This window comes from Phaseolus vulgaris, chromosome 3 (assembly GCF_051622355.1).
Source record: "Phaseolus vulgaris cultivar YP4 chromosome 3, ASM5162235v1, whole genome shotgun sequence".
Lineage (NCBI taxonomy): Eukaryota > Viridiplantae > Streptophyta > Magnoliopsida > Fabales > Fabaceae > Phaseolus > Phaseolus vulgaris.
In genome coordinates, this window is record NC_143500.1 from 11128812 (window position 1) to 11150042 (window position 21231).

General features: G+C 29.7%; 2 protein-coding genes across 4 annotated transcripts; one reads left to right on the forward strand and one right to left on the reverse strand.

The window, feature by feature from the left end:
• The first annotated feature begins 2045 nt into the window (after positions 1-2045).
• LOC137806572 (protein neprosin) lies at positions 2046-6047 on the forward strand. 2 transcript variants are annotated; one of them, XM_068606773.2, is made up of 8 exons: positions 2046-2608; positions 2690-2776; positions 2862-3077; positions 3654-3818; positions 4033-4086; positions 4204-4350; positions 5423-5825; positions 5966-6047. In XM_068606773.2, exons 1-7 carry the CDS (start codon positions 2255-2257, stop codon positions 5798-5800), a joined length of 1401 nt encoding a protein of 466 aa, XP_068462874.1. In that variant the 5' UTR covers positions 2046-2254; the 3' UTR covers positions 5801-5825; positions 5966-6047. The 2 variants fall into 2 exon arrangements, with proteins under 2 accessions (XP_068462874.1, XP_068462873.1); XM_068606772.2 differs by having other exon boundaries at positions 5423-6047.
• Positions 6048-17524: 11477 nt separating this feature from the next.
• LOC137806573 (Tetratricopeptide repeat (TPR)-like superfamily protein) lies at positions 17525-20331 on the reverse strand. 2 transcript variants are annotated; one of them, XM_068606774.1, is made up of 2 exons: positions 19943-20331; positions 17525-18935 (listed from the first exon to the last, which is right to left on the reverse strand). In XM_068606774.1, exons 1-2 carry the CDS (start codon positions 20168-20170, stop codon positions 17694-17696), a joined length of 1470 nt encoding a protein of 489 aa, XP_068462875.1. In that variant the 5' UTR covers positions 20171-20331; the 3' UTR covers positions 17525-17693. The 2 variants fall into 2 exon arrangements, with proteins under 2 accessions (XP_068462875.1, XP_068462876.1); XM_068606775.1 differs by having other exon boundaries at positions 19400-20237.
• Between the last annotated feature and the right edge of the window lie 900 nt (positions 20332-21231).

Here is a 21231-nt window from a genome sequence, read left to right on the forward strand (position 1 = left end):
AAAATAAGAAAGTTGAAACTCATACATACATCACTAACTACTTCGTAACAGGGAGATACATATATATTTTGTCCCTTATATTAATAAGAACAATTTTTAAGTCATTAATTACTAGTACTTCATCAATTGTATTTATACTAATGGTTTTTTCAATGCTTTCGTCACTAGCAGTTACTTGTGATATCCTAAATGATCACATTGTTGCGTAGTTTTACACAAGAAGTCACCTGCATATCTCGAGCAAATAGTCAATTGGTAATTAAGTTATCAACTTACATCACTTTATTACTTAAATGTTTCTTAACTTGTGTTTTTTTATTAATTAGATCATATAGTGGATATAACATATAGTGCAATAAACAATCGGGAGGGTATGAGTGTGGCTATTATATAATGCAATTGATGATGATCATGTACAAGCAGACATTGACAAATATTGGGATCAAATAATCATGTTTAACTAATTCTTTATATTAAATATTGTCTACTTTATGAACTAATATCAACTTATTCTATGTTGCATTAGCACTCTATTCTGAATCCATGAATTATGTGAGGAACGCTTGGAGAACATATTTTATAACTTCTACCACTCTAGGATAGATGATGATATTTAATTAGTTAAATCTTAGGTTGTTTAGTGTTAGTTTAAGTTTATTGCTTTTTAGAGTATAAACATTTTCATTTGATTTTTTAGTCTATGAAAATTTTCATTTTAAATAATTAATTTATAATTTCATTTGATGCGGTTAATATTTTATTGTTTTATGAGTACTTTATAGTATTTATATGTTTTAGTGTCACATTCTTGAATTTGACTAGGGTTTAATTAATTACAGGTTAACAAAAAGAGGAAATGAACTAACTAAATTGAACTATTTTTTTTTCATATAAAAATTGTTGTCTATATCACTATATTTATACAATCTCCTATTTTTTTTGTCACATTAGACGAAAATTCGTACCAAAATCATCGTCTACTACTTGTGTGTTTTGATTTCAACTGTTTAAAAATATAAACTACAAATTTCTTGAAAACATCACTTATAAGTACAAAAATAGACAACATGTATCTTCTAGAACCGTCATCTATAAACTATCATCTATAAAGTATATGTTTTGATGACGATTTTATAGACAACGATTTTAAATACACTGTTGTACAACTTGAAAAATTATCATCTTTGAAAGGCATCGTCTATATAAATATTATTACAAGTAAAAGAGAACATAATTAAATTAATATTGTATCAGTTTTATCAAGGTACATATGTTGAATTATTTTAGAGTGCTAACACTTTACATAATCTCTTTTCATGTATATTTTCACAGTTTCAAATATATTTTTTTATACAATGAGATCAAATTGACTTTAATAATAAATACTAACTACTAGACGACCGACACATCCTTAATAGGCCATGAATTCTCACTGGTCATATATAAATGTTTCAAAATTTAGCATGATTCGATCTATTCCTTAAATGAACTATGAAAGAAATTATACAATTACTTTTCTTAGTGGTAGATGGTTTTTTTAATTTTATAATGAAGATAGAGAATACAATACTTCAAATGTCTGTATTAACTTTAAAATTTAAACCGTTCTCAAGCATTTATGTGTGAATTGAGCGTCAAAGAGATAACAGTAACTAATTTTTTTTCAACATACACTAAGTTTCTTTATATAGTCTATAAAAAACTCAAAGCAGTATTTTATATAATAACAATTTTCTTAACCTGCAAGTCAACTCATATCTTTTGTAAGGAAATAATTTTTTACATCATACATAAAGTAAAAATATATATTTACCATCACATTATAATAATATTTAAAATTAAAAAATAAATTAAATAATTAAAATATTATTTTATTAGTTTGTGAATTGATTTTTTTTTACTGTATTTATGATATTAACATATCACCAATCATATACAAGTTTGAGAAAATAACAAATTCTATATTTATACACATAAAAAAAATAAAAAAATGATCTGAATTTGCTTGATTGTAGAAAAAGAAAACAGCGTTTCCCATACCATATAAATAGATAGTACTCGAGAGGTCCCAACGCGCATGGTCAAAACCAGAAGAGAAGCAGGACCGGAAGAGGATCCTGGGGGTTCAAGTTTGGTCCAAGGTTTAGTTGTTTGTAGCGCCACACACACAAAGTGAGAGAATAAAAGGTTGTTCGAAAACAGTGAAAGAGTGCAACTAAAGTTTCTCAGAGTCCTCGTCCTACGTTATTTTGACATGGCGGTAGATGTGTTTCCATGGAAAAAATCAAAACCCAGCAAAACACAACCTCGTTTCGTTGCTGGAACAAGAAAACACAAATGTGGACAAGCACACACAAATTTGTCAACACGCACGAACCAAGGAAGTTTCCCAAACATGGCTTTTAGCCCATGTCTACGCTCCCCGGTCATTTATCTCCTTGTACATTTCCTCCTTATCGTATTTACCCTTTGTCCTGTTCATTCATCACAATTTGGCAACCACTCAGTTGCCAATCAAACTTTTCGGCCTAAGGAAGAGTTACGCAAATTGAACGCCATCAGAAATCGGCTTCAGCAAATCAACAAACCTCCTGTTAAGACAATTCAGGTTTGTGCAAATTATTATTCTATTCACCTTGTCTTCTTTTCTAGACCCTGCTATATGTGTTTTTGTGTTTCTTTTGTGCAGGGTCCTGATGGAGATATAATAGACTGTGTTTTGTCTCATAAGCAACCAGCTTTTGATCATCCTCTACAGAAAGGACACAAACCATTGGTATTTATTGTTGTTACTGTGTTTCACAATTTCAGTTTAACTAAAAAAAATTGTAATTTTTGTGCATCTTTGTATGTGTGTGTAGGATCCCCCAGAAAGACCGAGAGGGCATAACCAAATGGATGATTTGAGTGAGAACTTTCAGTTGTGGAGCTTGTCTGGTGAGTCGTGTCCGGAAGGGACAGTTCCGATAAGAAGAACAAGGGAGGAGGATATTTTAAGAGCAAGCTCTGTTCGCAGATTTGGAAGGAAAAAAATACTAAACCGTGTCAGAAGAGACACCAGCGGCAATGGACATGAGGTATAACTTGAGAGCAATCATAGAAAGCAACACAAACTCTGATATTCTTTTCTGTCTTTCCCTTTTCTCTTTTTCTCAAAGAAAGTGAAGTAAGAATAAACTAATAGTTTTAACAGAAACCGATTACAGTAATTGGTATAGAAGTAAGCATATGGAAGATGAATGTTCCATCTTTTTTATCACACCCTTTTAAAAGTTAAGTAAATGAAACCACATCAGAGGCTGTATTCCACCCAATTTTACCATTTTGTCAGTCCTCTTGCTATGGAACTGAACATAGCAGTGAACTTCTCCTAATCTATTTTTTATTAACATATAAAATGGGTTGGCTCTGAAATATAAAATATATATTTTTTGTATTTATACTACAGCAGTTAAGCTCCAAAGTAAGTGGGGGTGTTTTGAAGCCTCTTTTCATTCATCCATTCATGTCTGAGCTACAATACAACTATCTCTATCTTATGTAAAAACTTGAGAAGCAAAAATGAAGTTGGAAGTTAATTTGTTATAGAAACCTTAATTATGCTATCTTGAAATTGGTCTGACAAAAGTTTGTGGATGGTTCACACTGCACAGCATGCAATTGGGTATGTGACAGGGGATGAGTACTATGGAGCAAAGGCTAGCATAAACGTGTGGGCACCCCTTGTGGAAAACCCATCTGAATTCAGCCTGTCTCAAATGTGGGTCATTTCTGGTTCATTTGGGGATGATCTCAACACCATTGAAGCTGGTTGGCAGGCATGTTGCTATCATTACTTCATCTTAATGAATTCTTCATTTACTTTGTACTATTTATTTTCTTTATCTTTCAAATTTTTTCTTAAATGCATTCCATTTGGTTACGCATTCAAAAGGCAGTTAGCATATTCAACCACCTACCTCTCCTTTTCATCCATGTATTCAATTTTGTACTTTAGCCAATCAAGCTAATTTCAAGTAATTTTCTATGCAGGTCAGCCCGGGGCTATATGGGGACAGGTACCCTAGATTCTTTACTTATTGGACGGTAAGTAAATTTATTGAAGGAAAAACTATACTACGTATAATTATTTTTCCTTCAATTCTAAGATACCTACCAACAAATTTTTTATTCAAAACCACTAATAACTGTCATTTTTTGCAGACTGATGCATATCAAGCAACTGGGTGTTACAATTTACTCTGCTCAGGATTTGTTCAAACAAACAGTAAAATTGCAATTGGAGCAGCAATCTCTCCAACTTCTTCATACTCTGGTGGCCAATTTGATATTAGCTTACTCATTTGGAAGGTAATTTTCTGTTCATATTACCCAAATTCACTTTAAGTTAATGCTGTAAGATAATGGATAATTTGCACAACATCAGTTTTGGGTCCCTTCTGTAAAATAAAGCATTGGATTTTGATGATAGAAGAGTGACGTCTACCATTGGATCTCAATACTTTTTTTTTCAGGCAAATCTCATAGTCAAAGGTGCCAAAAACTAAAAGAAAATCTAAACTGAAAAGATGGTTAATGCGAAAAATTTCGGAAGTTTCTTATTACCTTTGAATTATGTCATTACATAGTTCATAAAAGAAATGCGAAAAATATATTTTTCTCTGAAATTTTCACAACTCACTTATTTTATTAATTCTTAGTCTCTCTAATTTTAAAATACACAGTTTTCACTTTAAAATAAATACATAGACAGAGTTTGAGCGAAAAAAATTGTGTATTTCAAATCTAAAGAAAGTAAATATGGGCAAGAGCTTTTAAAAAATTAAAGCCGAACTTCACAATATATAAAACGACAAAAAAAATACATTTTATCTTAAAAGAATCTAATTTACATACACCATTTTATTTAATAACATTCCATTCTATCGCGAAGTCATCATAGTATTACAACATGATGTGATAAAATGATTAAATTTTATTAAATGTGTGTAAAATTAATTTGTAATTATTAGGCGTATAAATTAAAGACTTGTAAAATAAGTAAAGACAAGGTGATTACAAAAATTGGCAGGGTAATGATATATTTGAAAAATATAAAACAATGACAGAGAAAAAGCGAAAGAAAATTGTTTGGAACATCACACGCGTGCAGTGAGTGCCTACGAATAATGTACTGTAACTCCCATATGCTTTAAGATTCTTTTTCCTTTTCGAACTAAGGAGCCTAAATATTTCAGCGCACGCACCTCACCTTTGTTTTTGGTTTTCCTTCAATTTTCTAACATTTGAGGAAAAAATCACAACATTTTTGCATATTTCATGCACCTGTTTTTGAGCAATTTGTGTTCTGATGCTGGGCAACAACATGTTGGTATGAATGATTATGTGTATGTGTTGATTGAAGGTTTGGTTTATTGAGCAGGATCCAAAGCATGGGAACTGGTGGCTTGAATTTGGAGCAGGGATCCTAGTTGGGTACTGGCCATCGTTCTTGTTCACCCACTTAGGGGATCATGCAAGCATGATTCACTTTGGTGGAGAAATAGTGAATTCAGCCTCATCAGGGTCTCACACTTCCACTCAAATGGGTAGTGGGCATTTTGCAGAAGAGGGTTTTGGAAAAGCTTCATATTTCAGGAATATGCAAGTTGTGGATTGGGACAACAACTTGATTCCCTTGTCAAATCTAAAGGTTCTAGCAGATCACCCCAATTGCTATGACATCCAAGGAGGGGTTAATAATGCATGGGGAAATTATTTTTACTATGGTGGACCTGGAAGAAATGTAAAGTGTCCCTAAGGGAATCAATCATACACAATTATAGGTAGAGATAAACCCTTTACTTTACTTTCATTTCTTTTTCCCATTTCTGGGTTTTCCTCATAGGTTTTCTTCTTCTCAGCCTCATTTGTTCTTATAATAAATTATGCTTCTTATTTATTCTTATTTTCTTTTCTTTTTCAGTAACACCTTATCCATTCAAACACAACATTTGCACCTCGACTCTTTGTATATCTTCATAGAGAAATAATACACACATATATATACTTCCTTCTATGCTTCTTTCTCACATTCCTTTTTTCTGCATATACTTCTATTGCTCATAATGATACTAGCAAACACCATTTAGCCATAAGTTTAGAAAAATGTTACAATTACACATTAAAATACACGTTTATAACACTAATTTCATCAATATAATTTTAGACTTATTTTATTTCAATAAAAAAAAAATCTTGCTATAATTTAGTACAGAATTTTCAACTTATCAGTACCCGAGAAACTAATGTTAAATTTGTTTTCGTTCATAAATAAAGGAAGCCATTACTACGTCAAGAACTAAGAAAATGATGGAGATGGCATATTAAAATTAGTATTAATATGAAAAATTTGTGCAGAAAAGTGGTATTAATAACTTTGAGTACAAAAAAAGTTGTTTTTATCAAGAAAAGATCAAGTTTCATGTATAGTCGACAAATAATTTTTTATGCAAATTAATATATTTATTAGTATTTACATTCTTGTATTCTTTTACTTATAAAGCAGGAAAAAATTTCTTACGACTTCTACTTATATTATTACTTGCGTCCCAACTGAATGTGTATTTAGATTTTTTAAAAAATTAAACAAATTATATTTTAGTTTTTAACAAAAAACAATTTTATTCCTAATTTGACTTTAAATAATTACATCAATATTTGTATTTTCAACAAATAAAATAATATGTTTTTATGAGAAAAAATAAGTTTGTTCCGAAAAATTGATTTAAAATTTCATAAAATAGGTAAAATTATAAAAGTTGTAACATAAATTAAATTCAACCATTTTTTTAGTCTATGTAGTTTGTGATTTAACTCTAAGTTTAGGTTAGATCGATCCAGTTAACCTGTTTCATAATAATAATTATATTCTTTTAAATTAAATTTAATATTACTTTATCAAAATATAATATATATATATATATATATATTATAATTTACATATCAAGTTGTCATACAATTTATATATCTAAAATTAAAATTTATTATGGCTTAAATTTTAAAAATATATATTTTATTTTTAATGTTTTTATTTTTATTTTTTCTAAATTGTGTCAAGTTATTTATTGATCTTACGTATTGAACCAAAAATAAAATCACATCCCTTTTAACAGTTCCATAAGCATAACTTGTAGTTGAACACATGCATGTTATAATCACATGTCATAATAATTTTAAATAAACATTTTGTAAAATATCATTTCTTATGGTTGATTATTTTTTCATAAACTTCGCTTATGATGGTTTACCTCGAGATATTTTTTCACATCTGAAATTCACGAATATAGGAATTTATAATTTTTAAGAATCACTAAAATCTTTTTTACTAGTAAAATTATTCATAAATATATTCACATAAATTTTCTAAAAATAAAAAAGTATACATTATTTTTATAAAAAAACTTTAATTTATTAGTATATTAAATGATAAGTAATATGATCTTTTTTATTTTAAATTGGAAAAATTAGATATGACGTTCCTATTGTTGAACACATGTTTAAAAATCATTTCCTAAAAGTCCAGTTTCCTGATAATGTTAGTTTTTAAAAGTTAAACCAAACGTATTAGATTCATGAAAAGCTAAAATTGTCTTTCTACCAAACTCTCCCCTATAGTTTAAATACGAATAGCTGTATCAGGTCACGTCAAATGGTGTTTGACATAAAACACCATTTTCTAGTGGTTTTATTGAATATATCAATTACAATAAGTCACTAACAAAATTACCATAATAGGTTATAAAATATTTTTTAATAAATAATTGTAAAAAAAAAAATACATGCTTCTAAAGATGTACAGTATATATAAGTATAATACGGATTAATTTTTTTATAATCAAACTTTGATGGAGGTTTGTTACTTAGATAGCTTAAAATGATACACTTTTCATATACCAATATAAGTTGGGAGTACTTTTCTTAAGTTATTTTAAAAAGTTTATGGAAATATGTTGATTGGCTCTCTTGAGATTTTACCAACTAGCATGTTGAGGAAGAAAACGAGAAGTAGGCACATAAACGAAAGAGGAAAACAAGAAAAAAAAATATTTATTTATTATTTATATAAATCCATATGTAGAAAATATATTCTAATATAGATATAAAAATAGAAGAGACTCAAACATAATAGATTGGCTAATAAAGACCCAAACACATAAAAAAACAACAAAATACATAAAGTAGAAGTTAAAAGCACACAAAACGTTTGAGTGTTAACATTTAGCACTCTAAGAGCGGAGACAAACTTATGAAATAATCCAAAGGCTTGGTAAACATGTTTGTAAGTTGTTTTGAGGAGTTTATTGAAATGAGATTTAAAAGATGTTTCTAGAACTTTTCTCTAACCATATGTCAATCAAGTACGTTTATGAAAGTTATTATTATGAGTTATGTGTTTAGCTGACTGACTATCGTAGAATAGGTTAGCAATATTATACGAAGTGATGCATAAATATTCAAGTAAGTAAACCAATAATTGTATCTTGCAATAAGTGGAGGCTAAGGCGTGGTATTCAACTTCATATGAAGACTTGAATATCGTGTTTTGTTTCTTGGTTCTCCAAGATTTCAAATGTTCTACAAGATAAATCCAAAATTCAATAGTGGAATGATGTGTAATCACATATGAGATCCAGTTAGACTCACTTAAAGCTTTTAAATGTATAGTTGAGAAGACGTTGTATCGCTTAATGATGATGCCTCGTAGAGGTTTGAACAAAATGAGAAATTGTACAAAAAAAAATCTTATATCGAGCCTAATGTTAGCCAAATATAGCAAATACCTTAAGGTTCTTCAATACATTGAAACATCATAAATAGCCACATTCTAATCAAATAAGCTTTCATTCTTCTTAATTATGGGTGTAACAACTGGTTTAACATTCAACATTCATGTATCCAATACATATTTTTTTTGACAAATGTGTATACCTTCATGACTTAGCAATCTCTAAACCAAAGAAGAACTTCACCTAATCAAGCTCTTTAATCTTACAAGTATTATTTATAGTGATATTAACAAATTCAATATCTTTTATACAACTTCTTGCTAATAAGATGTCATCAACATATACAAGAAAAATGATAAAGAATGTTTTGGTGTTCCTGATGAAGAATGAGCTATAAGCTTTGAACATAATGAAATCAATGGTAGTAGAAAAAAATGAGCTTTTCATAACATCTATTTTTTTTAAGCTTTCATGCTAGACATATTTGTCTGCTTTAAATTAAGTAATTAAGTAAGCGATACACTTGATTACACCTTATTGGAGTGATACCAAGAGGCAAAGTTATATTTTTTTTTAAATATTACAAGAGTCAAAATCAAAATTCTCACGGTTAATAAGGAATAAAAAATTATTTCAAATTTTATAGAGAATGAAATCAAAACTTTTAACTTGAAGTTAACCTTCAATTATAAAATATTACAACCAAAAAAATATTTGTCTTTTGCAAATTAAATATGGTAGTGAATCTAGACAAGGGTACGTATATTAAGTGTCTCAAAACACAAAACCACAAAAAATTTAGAGGCAAAAGGTTTACAGTTCGTATATTGTCGAATTTGAATCACATGTACAAGTAGAGAGTGGTGTCCAAATAAACATTAATTATCCTAAAACATATAAGTGTATATCTCACAATGTAGCATTAATAAATGTTGACTATTTTGTGATAGCAGAAGACGCAAACATTAATATATGTACTAGCAATAAGGTGTTGTTTTAATCACCAACCACCACAAATTGTTAATTTCTAAACCCTATTCATAAACTTATAGTATGAGAATTGACTTATTTGTTCTGGTCATTATAACTTTTATATAAAGTATATTAAGATTGTTCGAGTGTGAGAGAAAGAAAAGGCATTTTAATGCACACTGGCTTGGTATTTGGGAGTAGAATTATAATGCTTCCACGTGAATATGTCCAACTTCATATGTAGCTTTTCTCGCATTTAATTTACCACCTATCTTCTCCTTAAAGCTTACGTTACTATAGGAATAGGAATAGGAGCAGCTATCATTCATAACAATTCATGGAAAAACACCTTTTAAGTGCCTTCATACTACTCCCCTTTTACTCAACATAATCACTCCCATCACCCTCACAACCAATCATCTTCTTTCAACCCATTACTCAAAACAACACTATAATATTTAAAATGATTAAATATAATTTCAGTTCCTAGATATTTATGTGAAGATGATTTTTGTCTTTAGTATAAATTTTAAACTTTTCTTATATTTATAATAAAAAATTATTAAAATAAATCGTTAAGTGGCTTATGATGTTAAAATTATTATATGTGAAACAAATTTATATTGTAAACTAAAATATTAAAATATTTTATAATAATTCATAATTAACGTAGATGTTATAATATTATAATATTGATTAATTCGTTTTGTTACGTACAAAATACGTTCTAATAGTTTTTTCTTATTAAGTGTTTAAGAACTCTTAAATTTAGATTATGAACCAAAATTAATTTCGCATCTTTAGTTTTAACTATGAAAAAAATCTAATTTCACTTTATAAAATGGATGTAAAACATAATTAACTTTATTTAAATAAACAATTGTATCCTTAATTAAATCTTGCACTAACACTCCTTATTCATTGCCATCCATTAAAGATTTGGTGTGTAACGTGCTTAAAGATGTATCATTCACTATCATATAAAGGAAATACTCAAATCAATTCCTAAAAGAAAAGTATGTTACCTAATAAATTTATATAAATCGATTTTTTCAATTTGCATGTAAAATATTTATAGGTTTTTGATACGTAATTCATGTTTTGTTATATTTGATGAAAATAACTTGTATATAAATAGATATATTTTTTAATAACTCATTTATATTTATATGAAAATTTTAATCGAAGATCTATTAATCAACTTACTCATCTTTCACAAACCAATTTAAATATTTACTCTATATTATTTATGTGATAGTGAAGAAAAATACCCTACCAATTGATTTTAGCTAGAATGAGTAAAGAAGAAATTGACTAGAAGAACAATTATTAATTACGAACCATGAACCTAAAGGTCATTGACTTTTATTTATATATATATATATATATATATATATATATTTATTTATTGAGTGCTAGATAAAGGATATGAAGATAGGCATGGACAGAAAGGGAGACATGAGATTATTAGGATCGAAAAGTTTTGGGATCAATATGGTTTAATTTTGAATAAGTTTTTTTAATTTAAAAGATGTTTAGATTTAAATTTAGTATGTTATTTATTATAGGCTTTTTTTTCTAAAGTTGGCTTTGCTTTTCTTTTCTTTTTTAAGAGTGACTTACTCTACTAGTTTATTAATAATATATTGAAAATATATGTTTTTTGTCATTATTATAATGTTAATCAGCTTAATGTATTTTTTAAAACAAATGATATATATAATTAATAAGAAGTATAAACAAAAAAGAGTTTATGTATATTCTATAGTAATTCATTGTATAACAATATTATATTAATAAGTAGGGTGATGTGGTGAAATAATTAGTTTTATTAGATGTATTTGTGAAAATATTAGTAGTGATATTTTATATAATTTTTTTTTAAAATATAGTCTTCTTCTAAAAGCAGTATCTTACTTTTTGCAAGTAATTATTTATTTTTAGTTAACGTGATTTCTCAACATTAAAATTAATCTATTTTTTTATAATAACTATGTCAAAAAGTAAGTTGAATGAATTTGTTTTTCATATATCGATAGTAAATATTAATTTATCTTCAGCTACTTGTTTATTACTTTATAATTAAGTTACGCTTCAGTTAAAAATTTCTTTTTATTAAATTTATATTTATATTATTTAATCTACAATTAAGGTGTTAGTTCCTTTCATTAAATTTATAATTATATCATTAGTTTATCTTTTCTTTATTAAATTTATGATTATGTTTATTTAATTTATCTTGAGTTATGCACTATTATTTTGTGTTAATTTATATTTTATTTTTCTATGATTTATTGAATTATATTTAACTACTTATTTAAGGATTTTTATTTGATTTGATTTGTATTATTTTAAACACGTCATTTGTGGAAAAAATAAAATCACAAGAATGGATGGTTAAATTGTGATTTAATTTAAATTTAAAAACTTTTCACGAGTATTGTCTAAATGAGAGCATTCTGACGATGATTTATATTATCAAACAATCAAAATATAACCCATTGTCTAAAATATCATGTCAGACACAACTAGTTAATTTCATTGAATTACTTATTTGTAATATTTACTTACTAGTGATGGGGTTGTTATTCTAGCATCTCATAGATTACAATTGATGAATGTCTAGATTAAGCCAATTTGTTGAAAAGATATATATATATATATATATATATATATATATATATATATGTGTGTGTGTGTGTGTGTGTGTGTATGTAAGTATTCTTAGATATTTTCAACAAGTTTTGCCTGATATAAATACAAAAGGTGTACCATCAACATCTCATAGTAATTATGGTCAAATATATATATTTGAAAGGTTATTTTATCAAATCACTTGAGTTTTCTAACTCAATCAAATCACTTGATTATAACACATTTGCGTGTTTGCTTTACCAAGTAATCATATTATAGTTCTTTCTCTAACAAATCAATATAAATGCATATCAAATACTTAATTTTAAACACACTTTGGTAAAACAAAACACTTAGATTCGCATTCTGACAATAACACTCCTTCTTGGATTAGTGCAAGTGTAATAACATGCAAAATAATGAAGATAAGGAAGAGAGAAAATACTCATAAATTTATATTGGTTCATCTGTCACAACAATCTACATCCAATTCTTCTCCAACAAGTCAAGTTCAACTAGGTAAACTAATGTTGTAAAATACATTAGATTATTCCTTGGACTTGTAACCACTCTTGAATAATCTCTTGAGTATTCTTTCCCAAGTCACACCTAGCTCAACGAGTATTTTTTTCCCGAATCACTCCTAGCTTAATAAGAATTTTTTTCACAGTCATGGCTTAATTAGTATTCTTTTGGCACCTAGCCAGTCATGACTTAACAAGTACTATTTGGGTACTTAGACACTACTGACTACTACTTTGAGTATTGTTTGACAAACAACCACTCTTGGCTAAAGTCTAAAAGTTGGGTCTTTCAATAATCAATAAAACATTAGGTTTGATCACTAGGAATGATTGCGTTTGATGACAAGTATAAGATTTATGTTTTCTCTCCTAGTTCATATGTTCTTTCATTCTAGGAAGGGGTTGCGTCTTTCAACGTGTGCAATAGGTAAGCACTCTCTCTCCTAAATGTTTGAATGAACATTTTTAATCTTTTTCTTGTTATCTCTTTCAATCCATGATGATAGTAGTGTTCATGCTTTGGCTTTAGGATCATTCTTCTGAAGTTTTGAGGAATGCTCTTTATCTTAGTAACAATTTGGCATGATATCTCTCTCTCTTTGTGTGTGTGTGTTTTATTCTTCTTGATGGTAAGTTTTAGATATGCACTAGAAGAAGGTAATCGTTGACAAATCATTCATATTCATTAAGGAAATTCAGTTCTTTTGATGATTTTTCTTTGTCTATCGAGCTTAAAGATACTTGGTGTATTTAATGCATTTTTTCCTTACACAATGTCTTTGATAATTGACAATGCTTATCTCCCTATGTAGCATATCCTTTTCAGAGTTGAAATGTTATGGTGTTAGGAGGTTAGTGATAAAGACAACTTTAGCTATTTTCCCAAAAGATCATTTGATGTTGACTTTAGTTTACATCTTTTACGAATCTCTTTTACAAACGATGGATATTTCTTGCATCCAAGTAGTACACACACGCATATATGTATACTCAAGAGATATAGTGTCATTTAAGTGTATCGTTTGATCCTATAAATGTATGTTCTTATCATATAAGCATTATGTCAAACGTAAGGAAAGGTTGCACAATGTTGTTTTTCCTATTAGACGAAACACTCGCGTCTTACATGATCTACTTGGTTGAACATCAATTGTTCTTCAAACGATGCATGATCATGTTTGAACTTAGGTGTTTTCGACACTTAGTCAAAATCATATGGATCCATATGTTTGATAAAATGATATTGAGTTTTATAGTTGTAGGTAAAATCTTAGGCCTCATTATTTATCTTGTATGTTAAGTTTAATAAGATTTATAATTAAGGCTTACAAAAATCTCATTCATTTTCGTATTTTTCTTTTATATACACATGTGATACAAGTAGAAGCAAAATTTGCTTAATAAGAGTTGTTAAAAAAAGTTTCAGGAGATTTTTTGGAGAATGTTGACTCATGGAGAACATAGTTTTGATATCCTTAAGAGATATTAAATATATTATAAATGCCCGTGGAGCAATAACCTTCATCACACTTGGAAGGGGTGTTGTTTTAATGTTTTTCCAAGTGACAGAGTCTACATCAAAATTTGTGGTAGTGGAGGCCAACGTTCGCACAGCCTCTACACAAAGAAATATATATATATATATATATATATCCTTCTATTATGTTGTAGAACTCTTATTATTGTACAAAACATATAATGTTCCATCTAAGAAAATCTTGTTGCACGAAAAAAATTACTCACATTTTTAATTAAATAACAATTATTTATATAATAGTTGGAATATTGAACTCTTCCTCTTCTTTAACTATTCCGTCCATTTGTATTTCCTCTATTATGACATCTCCAATTTTTTTGTGTTAACCAGATCCTTAATGTAACATCCCATAATTTACATATAACTATTACAATAAAAGTTATATCAGATTCTATACAAACTTGGAGTTTTTCAAAACATTCCTAATACATTATTAGGATTTATAGAAATACAAATATTTACATATACATAGCTCAAAATAAAACTCTGAAACCTCTAAGGCTCTCCCGCACCTGTATGGTCATATGCTCGTGTACATAGTACAATCATCGCAGTTCAAACACAACACGAAAAGCAAGGGTAAGCTAGTGCAAAGAAAATCCATAACATAATTCATGAAAATAGAACCAATTTAGACTAATAATTTATAAACATTTATTTAAATGATTTCATGTAAAATTTCAATACTAATTTTGTCATTCATATAGACCACACATGGATCTATTTTCAATCATAATCATTGGATTTCATTTCAATCCCACTTCGTCTTCCGGAAGACTTACTAACTATGCCCCTACCAGAGACTAACACCTAATCCAAAGATTACTAGTGAATCCAATAGAAAGGATCAGGGTAAGTTCAAACATCCAATACCGAGTGTCTACAGCGGGACCCGGTGTGTATGAACTCCCTCTCAGCTTCTCACCATCTGATATCTTAGTCTACATGACTTAGATCATTAGTGAAGCCAGAGGATCTCCGTTAAACATAGGCTTTTCATACTTAATGTACCATCAAATAACAACTCATACATTATTTCAAATGTATGACATCAATTTCATACAATTTTCATAATACAATATCATTCAAAAAAGTGATCCACAATATTTAAAAGTCTATTTGACATAAAAAAAATAACACTTTAATACTAAATCATCAAAACCTAATATTTCCACAAATTTAAATAATATATAAACAAACAACCCAATATATATAAACACTCAACATCCCTGTAATAGAAATTGAATATTGGGACCACGTCCAGATCTTCTAGCCTAGGGTTCTATTAAAAATTAAATTTAGCTTCCCTTACCTTAATTGCTTGCTTTCCAAGCAACTTCTAAAATTTTATTTCCTACAGTCTGGATAAGCTTCAAGATTTACGGGTCTAATGCAAATTATCCAAACAGAACAAAAATTCAGTATATAGTAGAATAAGTTGAGAGGGTTAAACTTCTCAACTGACCCACCAAGATTGATGACTAAATCCTAAGGAAAAACATAGAACAAAGGATATTTAGAATAAAAATGAACTTACTCTGTTTAAAAATCTGATCGGGTAGAAATATTCCTTAACTCGCTAGCTACAACGTGGTCCGATCAGATTCTAAAATAGATGAAGATTGGGAGAGAAAATTAAGAGAGAGGGAGAGAAGAGAATATGGAGAGAGAGAAATGGAGATAAGGAAGAAAAATGCATGCAGAGGTTCTATTTCTGTTTTTAAAAAAAGTGATGTTACACTTAACATGAATGAGACCATTACCACTTAATTACCTTTACTGTTGGAGGAAAAGAAAGAACACTTGGTAAGAACACTTGGTCGTTGTTAAGAAGAGGTTTTAAGTCTCGAGAGTAACATATATATCTCGGATAGCTCTGAAGAAACACATAGTTTGTTCAAAGTTCCGCTTAACCATAATCTTCATAAGAGCACAACTTCATTTTTTGAAATTAACCTTAAAAATTCAAATTATTCCCATTAAATCTTCAAATCTGTGTAAAAATAAAAATAAAAAACATTTATTTCTCGTAATTTGATGAAATATATTTATTATAATAAATTTAAAATGATCGTTCTTGAACATCTTTCTCTTAATTATACTGAGAGGTCTTCTACATTATTGTGTAGATGATACTAGGTGAAATATGTGAGGTTAACACATATTTTATTATACATTATTGATGTAGATAGTATTACGCGAAATATGTTAGGTTAACGTATGCATTTTATTGACGTTGATGAAATTCAATCACATTAACTATCATTCCTTAAGTTTTCTTTTTCTTTGTTAATAATAAATAGTTATACTTTGCCACTTATGTTAATTTATTTTATTCCATTTAATGTAGGTTGAAATTGAAATATTGAACCCCAGTCCAATAATTGACTCAGGTTCACCTGAAATTGTTGATGTAGTTGTGAAGTGATACTAATTTTAATAAAAAAAAGTTTATTAAGTATTAGCCTTAAGCAACCCCAAAATACTTAATCGGCCATACGCATGATAGAAACTAGAAATGTGATTTAACAATATGTTTGGTCCTAAAGTTTGAGTGAAAACATATTTTTTCCTTCGTTTAACTTAAAATGCATTGCAATTATAATTTACAAAAATCACGCGCAAGTAATTTTTGGATATCCATAATATCATGTAACAACATTTTATAGTTTGAATGCTGTAAAAATAAATTATATTGTTGGGACTCGGGGAAGTATTTCGAGAATTGATTTACCTACGTCCTTTCCTCGACAGAGATGTAATCAATCTTCAATGCTAAAATGATGATTCGACAGAGAGAAGATAGGAGGGGCCAAACAATTAATTTAATTGATTTATTTGCGAGAAGAGGAAGAAAATTAATTTAGAGAACAATAAAACTCTACTATTTCTACTCATCTCTGTAGATCTCTTTATTTTCTATCTAATACTACACAATTTTTAAAATATTTTATCTTTATTTCTCACATATTTGTATTCTTCACTAAACATTCAATTTTAGTTTCTAATTATTTTTCTTCTCTACTTCCATCCTCTCTGTCTCTTTCCATAAAACCAAACACACAATAAATGTTTACTATCACACAAGATTCAGTATGACATGTATTTTATTTTTCAATAATCAAATAAGAGGCCCTTAATGTTCTAAAGCATGCGCCATTCCAAAATGTATAAATCGAAATGGCAAAATTTAGGGTAGAATGACCGCATCATCTCAATTTACAACAATCAAAACTTGAAGGATTAGAGCATAGTGAGTCACTCCACAGATATTGCCTCAAGCAATTTCTGGGTGTCTTCACTCACCTCCACATTCTCCATCTTCAACCTCCGTTGCATGGCCGAACTGGTCCTACCAGCAGCTGCATAAGTTCTGATCAAGGATTCAAACACCTCCGCCCCTAGAGAATCCATAGATTTCTTCACAATCTCTAGAAATTCTTCTGCACCATCAACATCCTTCTCTTGTTCAAAATGCCTCATCATGATAACCATGATCTTTGACGATGGAATCCACTTCTCACCATTCCCTCTACCAATTGATATTGCTTTGTCTAGACAATCCACTGCCAACTTAAAGTCTCCCTTCTGCAAATGGTAATCCAAAAATATTTCCCAGGATTTTGCATTCGGCTTGGCACCGCTCCTCCGAGCGCGCTCCTTGAGCTCTTCAGCCTTCTCCAGCATATCTAATTTTGCATATGCTCCAATCAGAACATTTGCAACTCGAATATCATACTTAGGAGAGCCAGATTCCCACTCCCGGAAACATTTTTCTGCTCCTGGGAGATCTTTCAAGTTAACCAACACCTGAATCATATTCAAATAGCTTATGTTTGCAGTTTTAGGAAATGCCAGCCTAAGTGATCGCCAGACCCGATAAACCTCATATAAGTTACCAGTTCGCCCATACAACGTAATTAGAAACTGGTAAGCAGAAAGATCTTTGAAAGCGTTTCTCTTCTCCAATTCCTTAAGCGCCACTTCCGCCTTATCTAAAAAGCCAGCATCAACAAAAATAGATGCTAAGTTGCTATATGTTGTCCAGTCTCCAGTGACTCCATCCCTCTTCATTTCATCATGAACCCTTTCAACACCAGAAATATCATTAACAGCAGCGAGAGCCCTCATCCAGACATTGTACGTGAAAGAATCCAGCGTGATATTGCTAGCCTTCATTTCTCGTATGATGGATGGAACTTTTTCTGGCTGCCCTACTTTTGTATAAAGAGTCATAAGACTGTTGTAAGGCATGGAACTTAAAGGAAGGCTAAGCTCCTTCATCTTATCCATAAGACCTTCTGCCTTTTCAGTCATCAGTTCCTTGCAGTAGCAGTTCAGAAGGGCTCCATAACATAGATGATTCTTAGCCGATTCTGGGAGATTAACAAAATAATTTTCAGCAGCAGTAGTTCCTCGAGCCTTGGCAAGCAGGTCGAGATGTATAGCATTGTCACTGACTGTCTTGATCATGTTCCTCTTAGCCATAGTTTCCGATAGCTATAACAAAAAATACATTTCCCATCAATAAAAGTTATGAAAAACTATAGTCTGCCAACAACAATCTCTAGATTTAAAGATAGCATAGTTTTGTTCCCAACTTGCATGCACAAAGAAAAAGTGATCACACAAGACAATTCATCACTCAAATTTGAAAGAACTAATAAAAAGAGAAACATCAAGTTCTTTTCTTAAAGAAAATTCTATACTCTTCTTTTCTTTAAAAGTATGTAGGATGCAAAATTTCCCATTCTTCTGTGCATCAGCATTTTTTGTCTGTGTTAATAAGTTGACAGCACATACTATCATTAATTCACTACTAAGTTACTAACCCTTTGATTGCCTTTGGTGCATTCACATCCATAAACTAAGAAAACAATATTAATTAAAAATTCAAGACCTATGTCAATTGGTTAAAAGTTGAATAACAACAATAATACAATAATTCCTACAACATTACGTACCAGATCCGAAATCTTACTATGGAAAACAAGGACTGACTATATTTTCATTCCCTTCAAATAGGACAACGTCTTCTTTTCCCCAAAATAAAATACTCTCTTCTTAGTTTTCCATTTCTGAAAATATGTTATATGTGATTCTTAAGGTTGTATATTCTCATCATGATCCTTGGTGTTGCAAGAAACAGCAGCGAAATGCAGCCACAAAAACCTTGTTGCCACCGAAATCAAAGTGAAAGACCTATTTTCATAAATGAGATAACAAAATGATACGAATTTTTTTGCGAAAGACAGATACTAAGCTGAATACATTATCATAACCGAGGGACTAGCAAGAGACAAATTTCACTTCGAGAAGCTAATAACCAACAATTCAGTATATAAAGTAACCAAAATCACATTCAACCTAAAAAATGTTTAATAAGAAGAAATGGATATTGAAATGAGTAGAATCACTAACATGATCTGTTTCTAAACGTTAACATTACGTAGAAATGGTTTAAACATAGAACCTAAAAAAGCGAAAAATGAAAATGAACGAGTGACCTTGAGAGCAGGTTGATAGAGCTTGCGATCGCGAAGCTTCTTGAGAGTGTCGCCAACCTCCCATTTGTAGACGCGCTTTCCGGTCTTGATAAAGTTGTTGAGGCTCTGACGAACGCTGAGTTGGGAACTGCCATCTTTGAAGAGCTTCACGTACAGTGCTTCCTCCAAGTACTTCTTCGACCGCTTCACCACGCTCTTGTTGCGTCCGTTACGTTGCATCATCGACATTTCTCAGATTGGTGATACTTGCTGATGCCAAAGATCGGAAATGTTCGCGGTCGGAGAAACCAAACCCAAAACCCTAACTGCTCCAACCCACCACCAACAAGAAGAAATGATTGGGCTCACAAATACGAAGCCCAAATTGTATTAAATGGGCTTTCTGCCCATATTTCCAAGGTAAATTCTTCCTACACCTCCATACCTTCCCCATCCTCTTCTATATTATTTTTTAATTTCAATAATGTCTTTTTGAGTATGGTGTCTTCTTCTTTATTTTATTTTCAATTGGTGGTAGTTGCTTGTGGTGGTTGGTGGTGAACATTAGTAGTTAAGATAAATTTTGTGGTATTTTTACTAGTGATGGATGTGTTTTCATTCACTTCTTGTACAATCCAGAAGCTATAAACCTAGGAAAAAAAAAACTAATAAGATGCAAAAATTGAGTACAAAAAGTAAATAAATAATTATCTTTGCAGTGCAGAAGAAACTTTTGGTTCCAATAATTGACAATTTGTTTCAGGTTGCAATAACAATCCGCTTCATGAAACCACTGGAAGTGCAACAATAGTTATTTGTTTTGTAGAATCTTTGCAATGTTGTATGAGAAACAACTTCTAACTATAAGAGATCAAAACCCTAGGTAAATGTGGATTTATTTATCTTATGAAACAAATTAAAACATGTCAAATGATGAAATTATTCTCTCAAAAATTGTGACTAGAGAAGAATGAAAAGTGTTGTGACTAAAAGAAAGGTATAAAGGGTACAACTGATGTTATTTAAAATGTAAAGTTATGTTTCATTCAGAGTTATTTAATTTTTTTAAAAATGTTAAAACCAATTTTCCACATAAAGGAAAATTTTGTCTATTTGGGCTAAACTATCTATTAAAAAAGACATTATATACTTTACATTTCGGTATGAATTTCTAATCTGAAAAATACCTACTAAAATATACAATCCAAAATATATTAATACATTATGGATTATATTCTGTATATTTTTATGAAATTAAAAATACCTTCCAAAATATATATATATATATATATTTTAAATTTATTAATCCA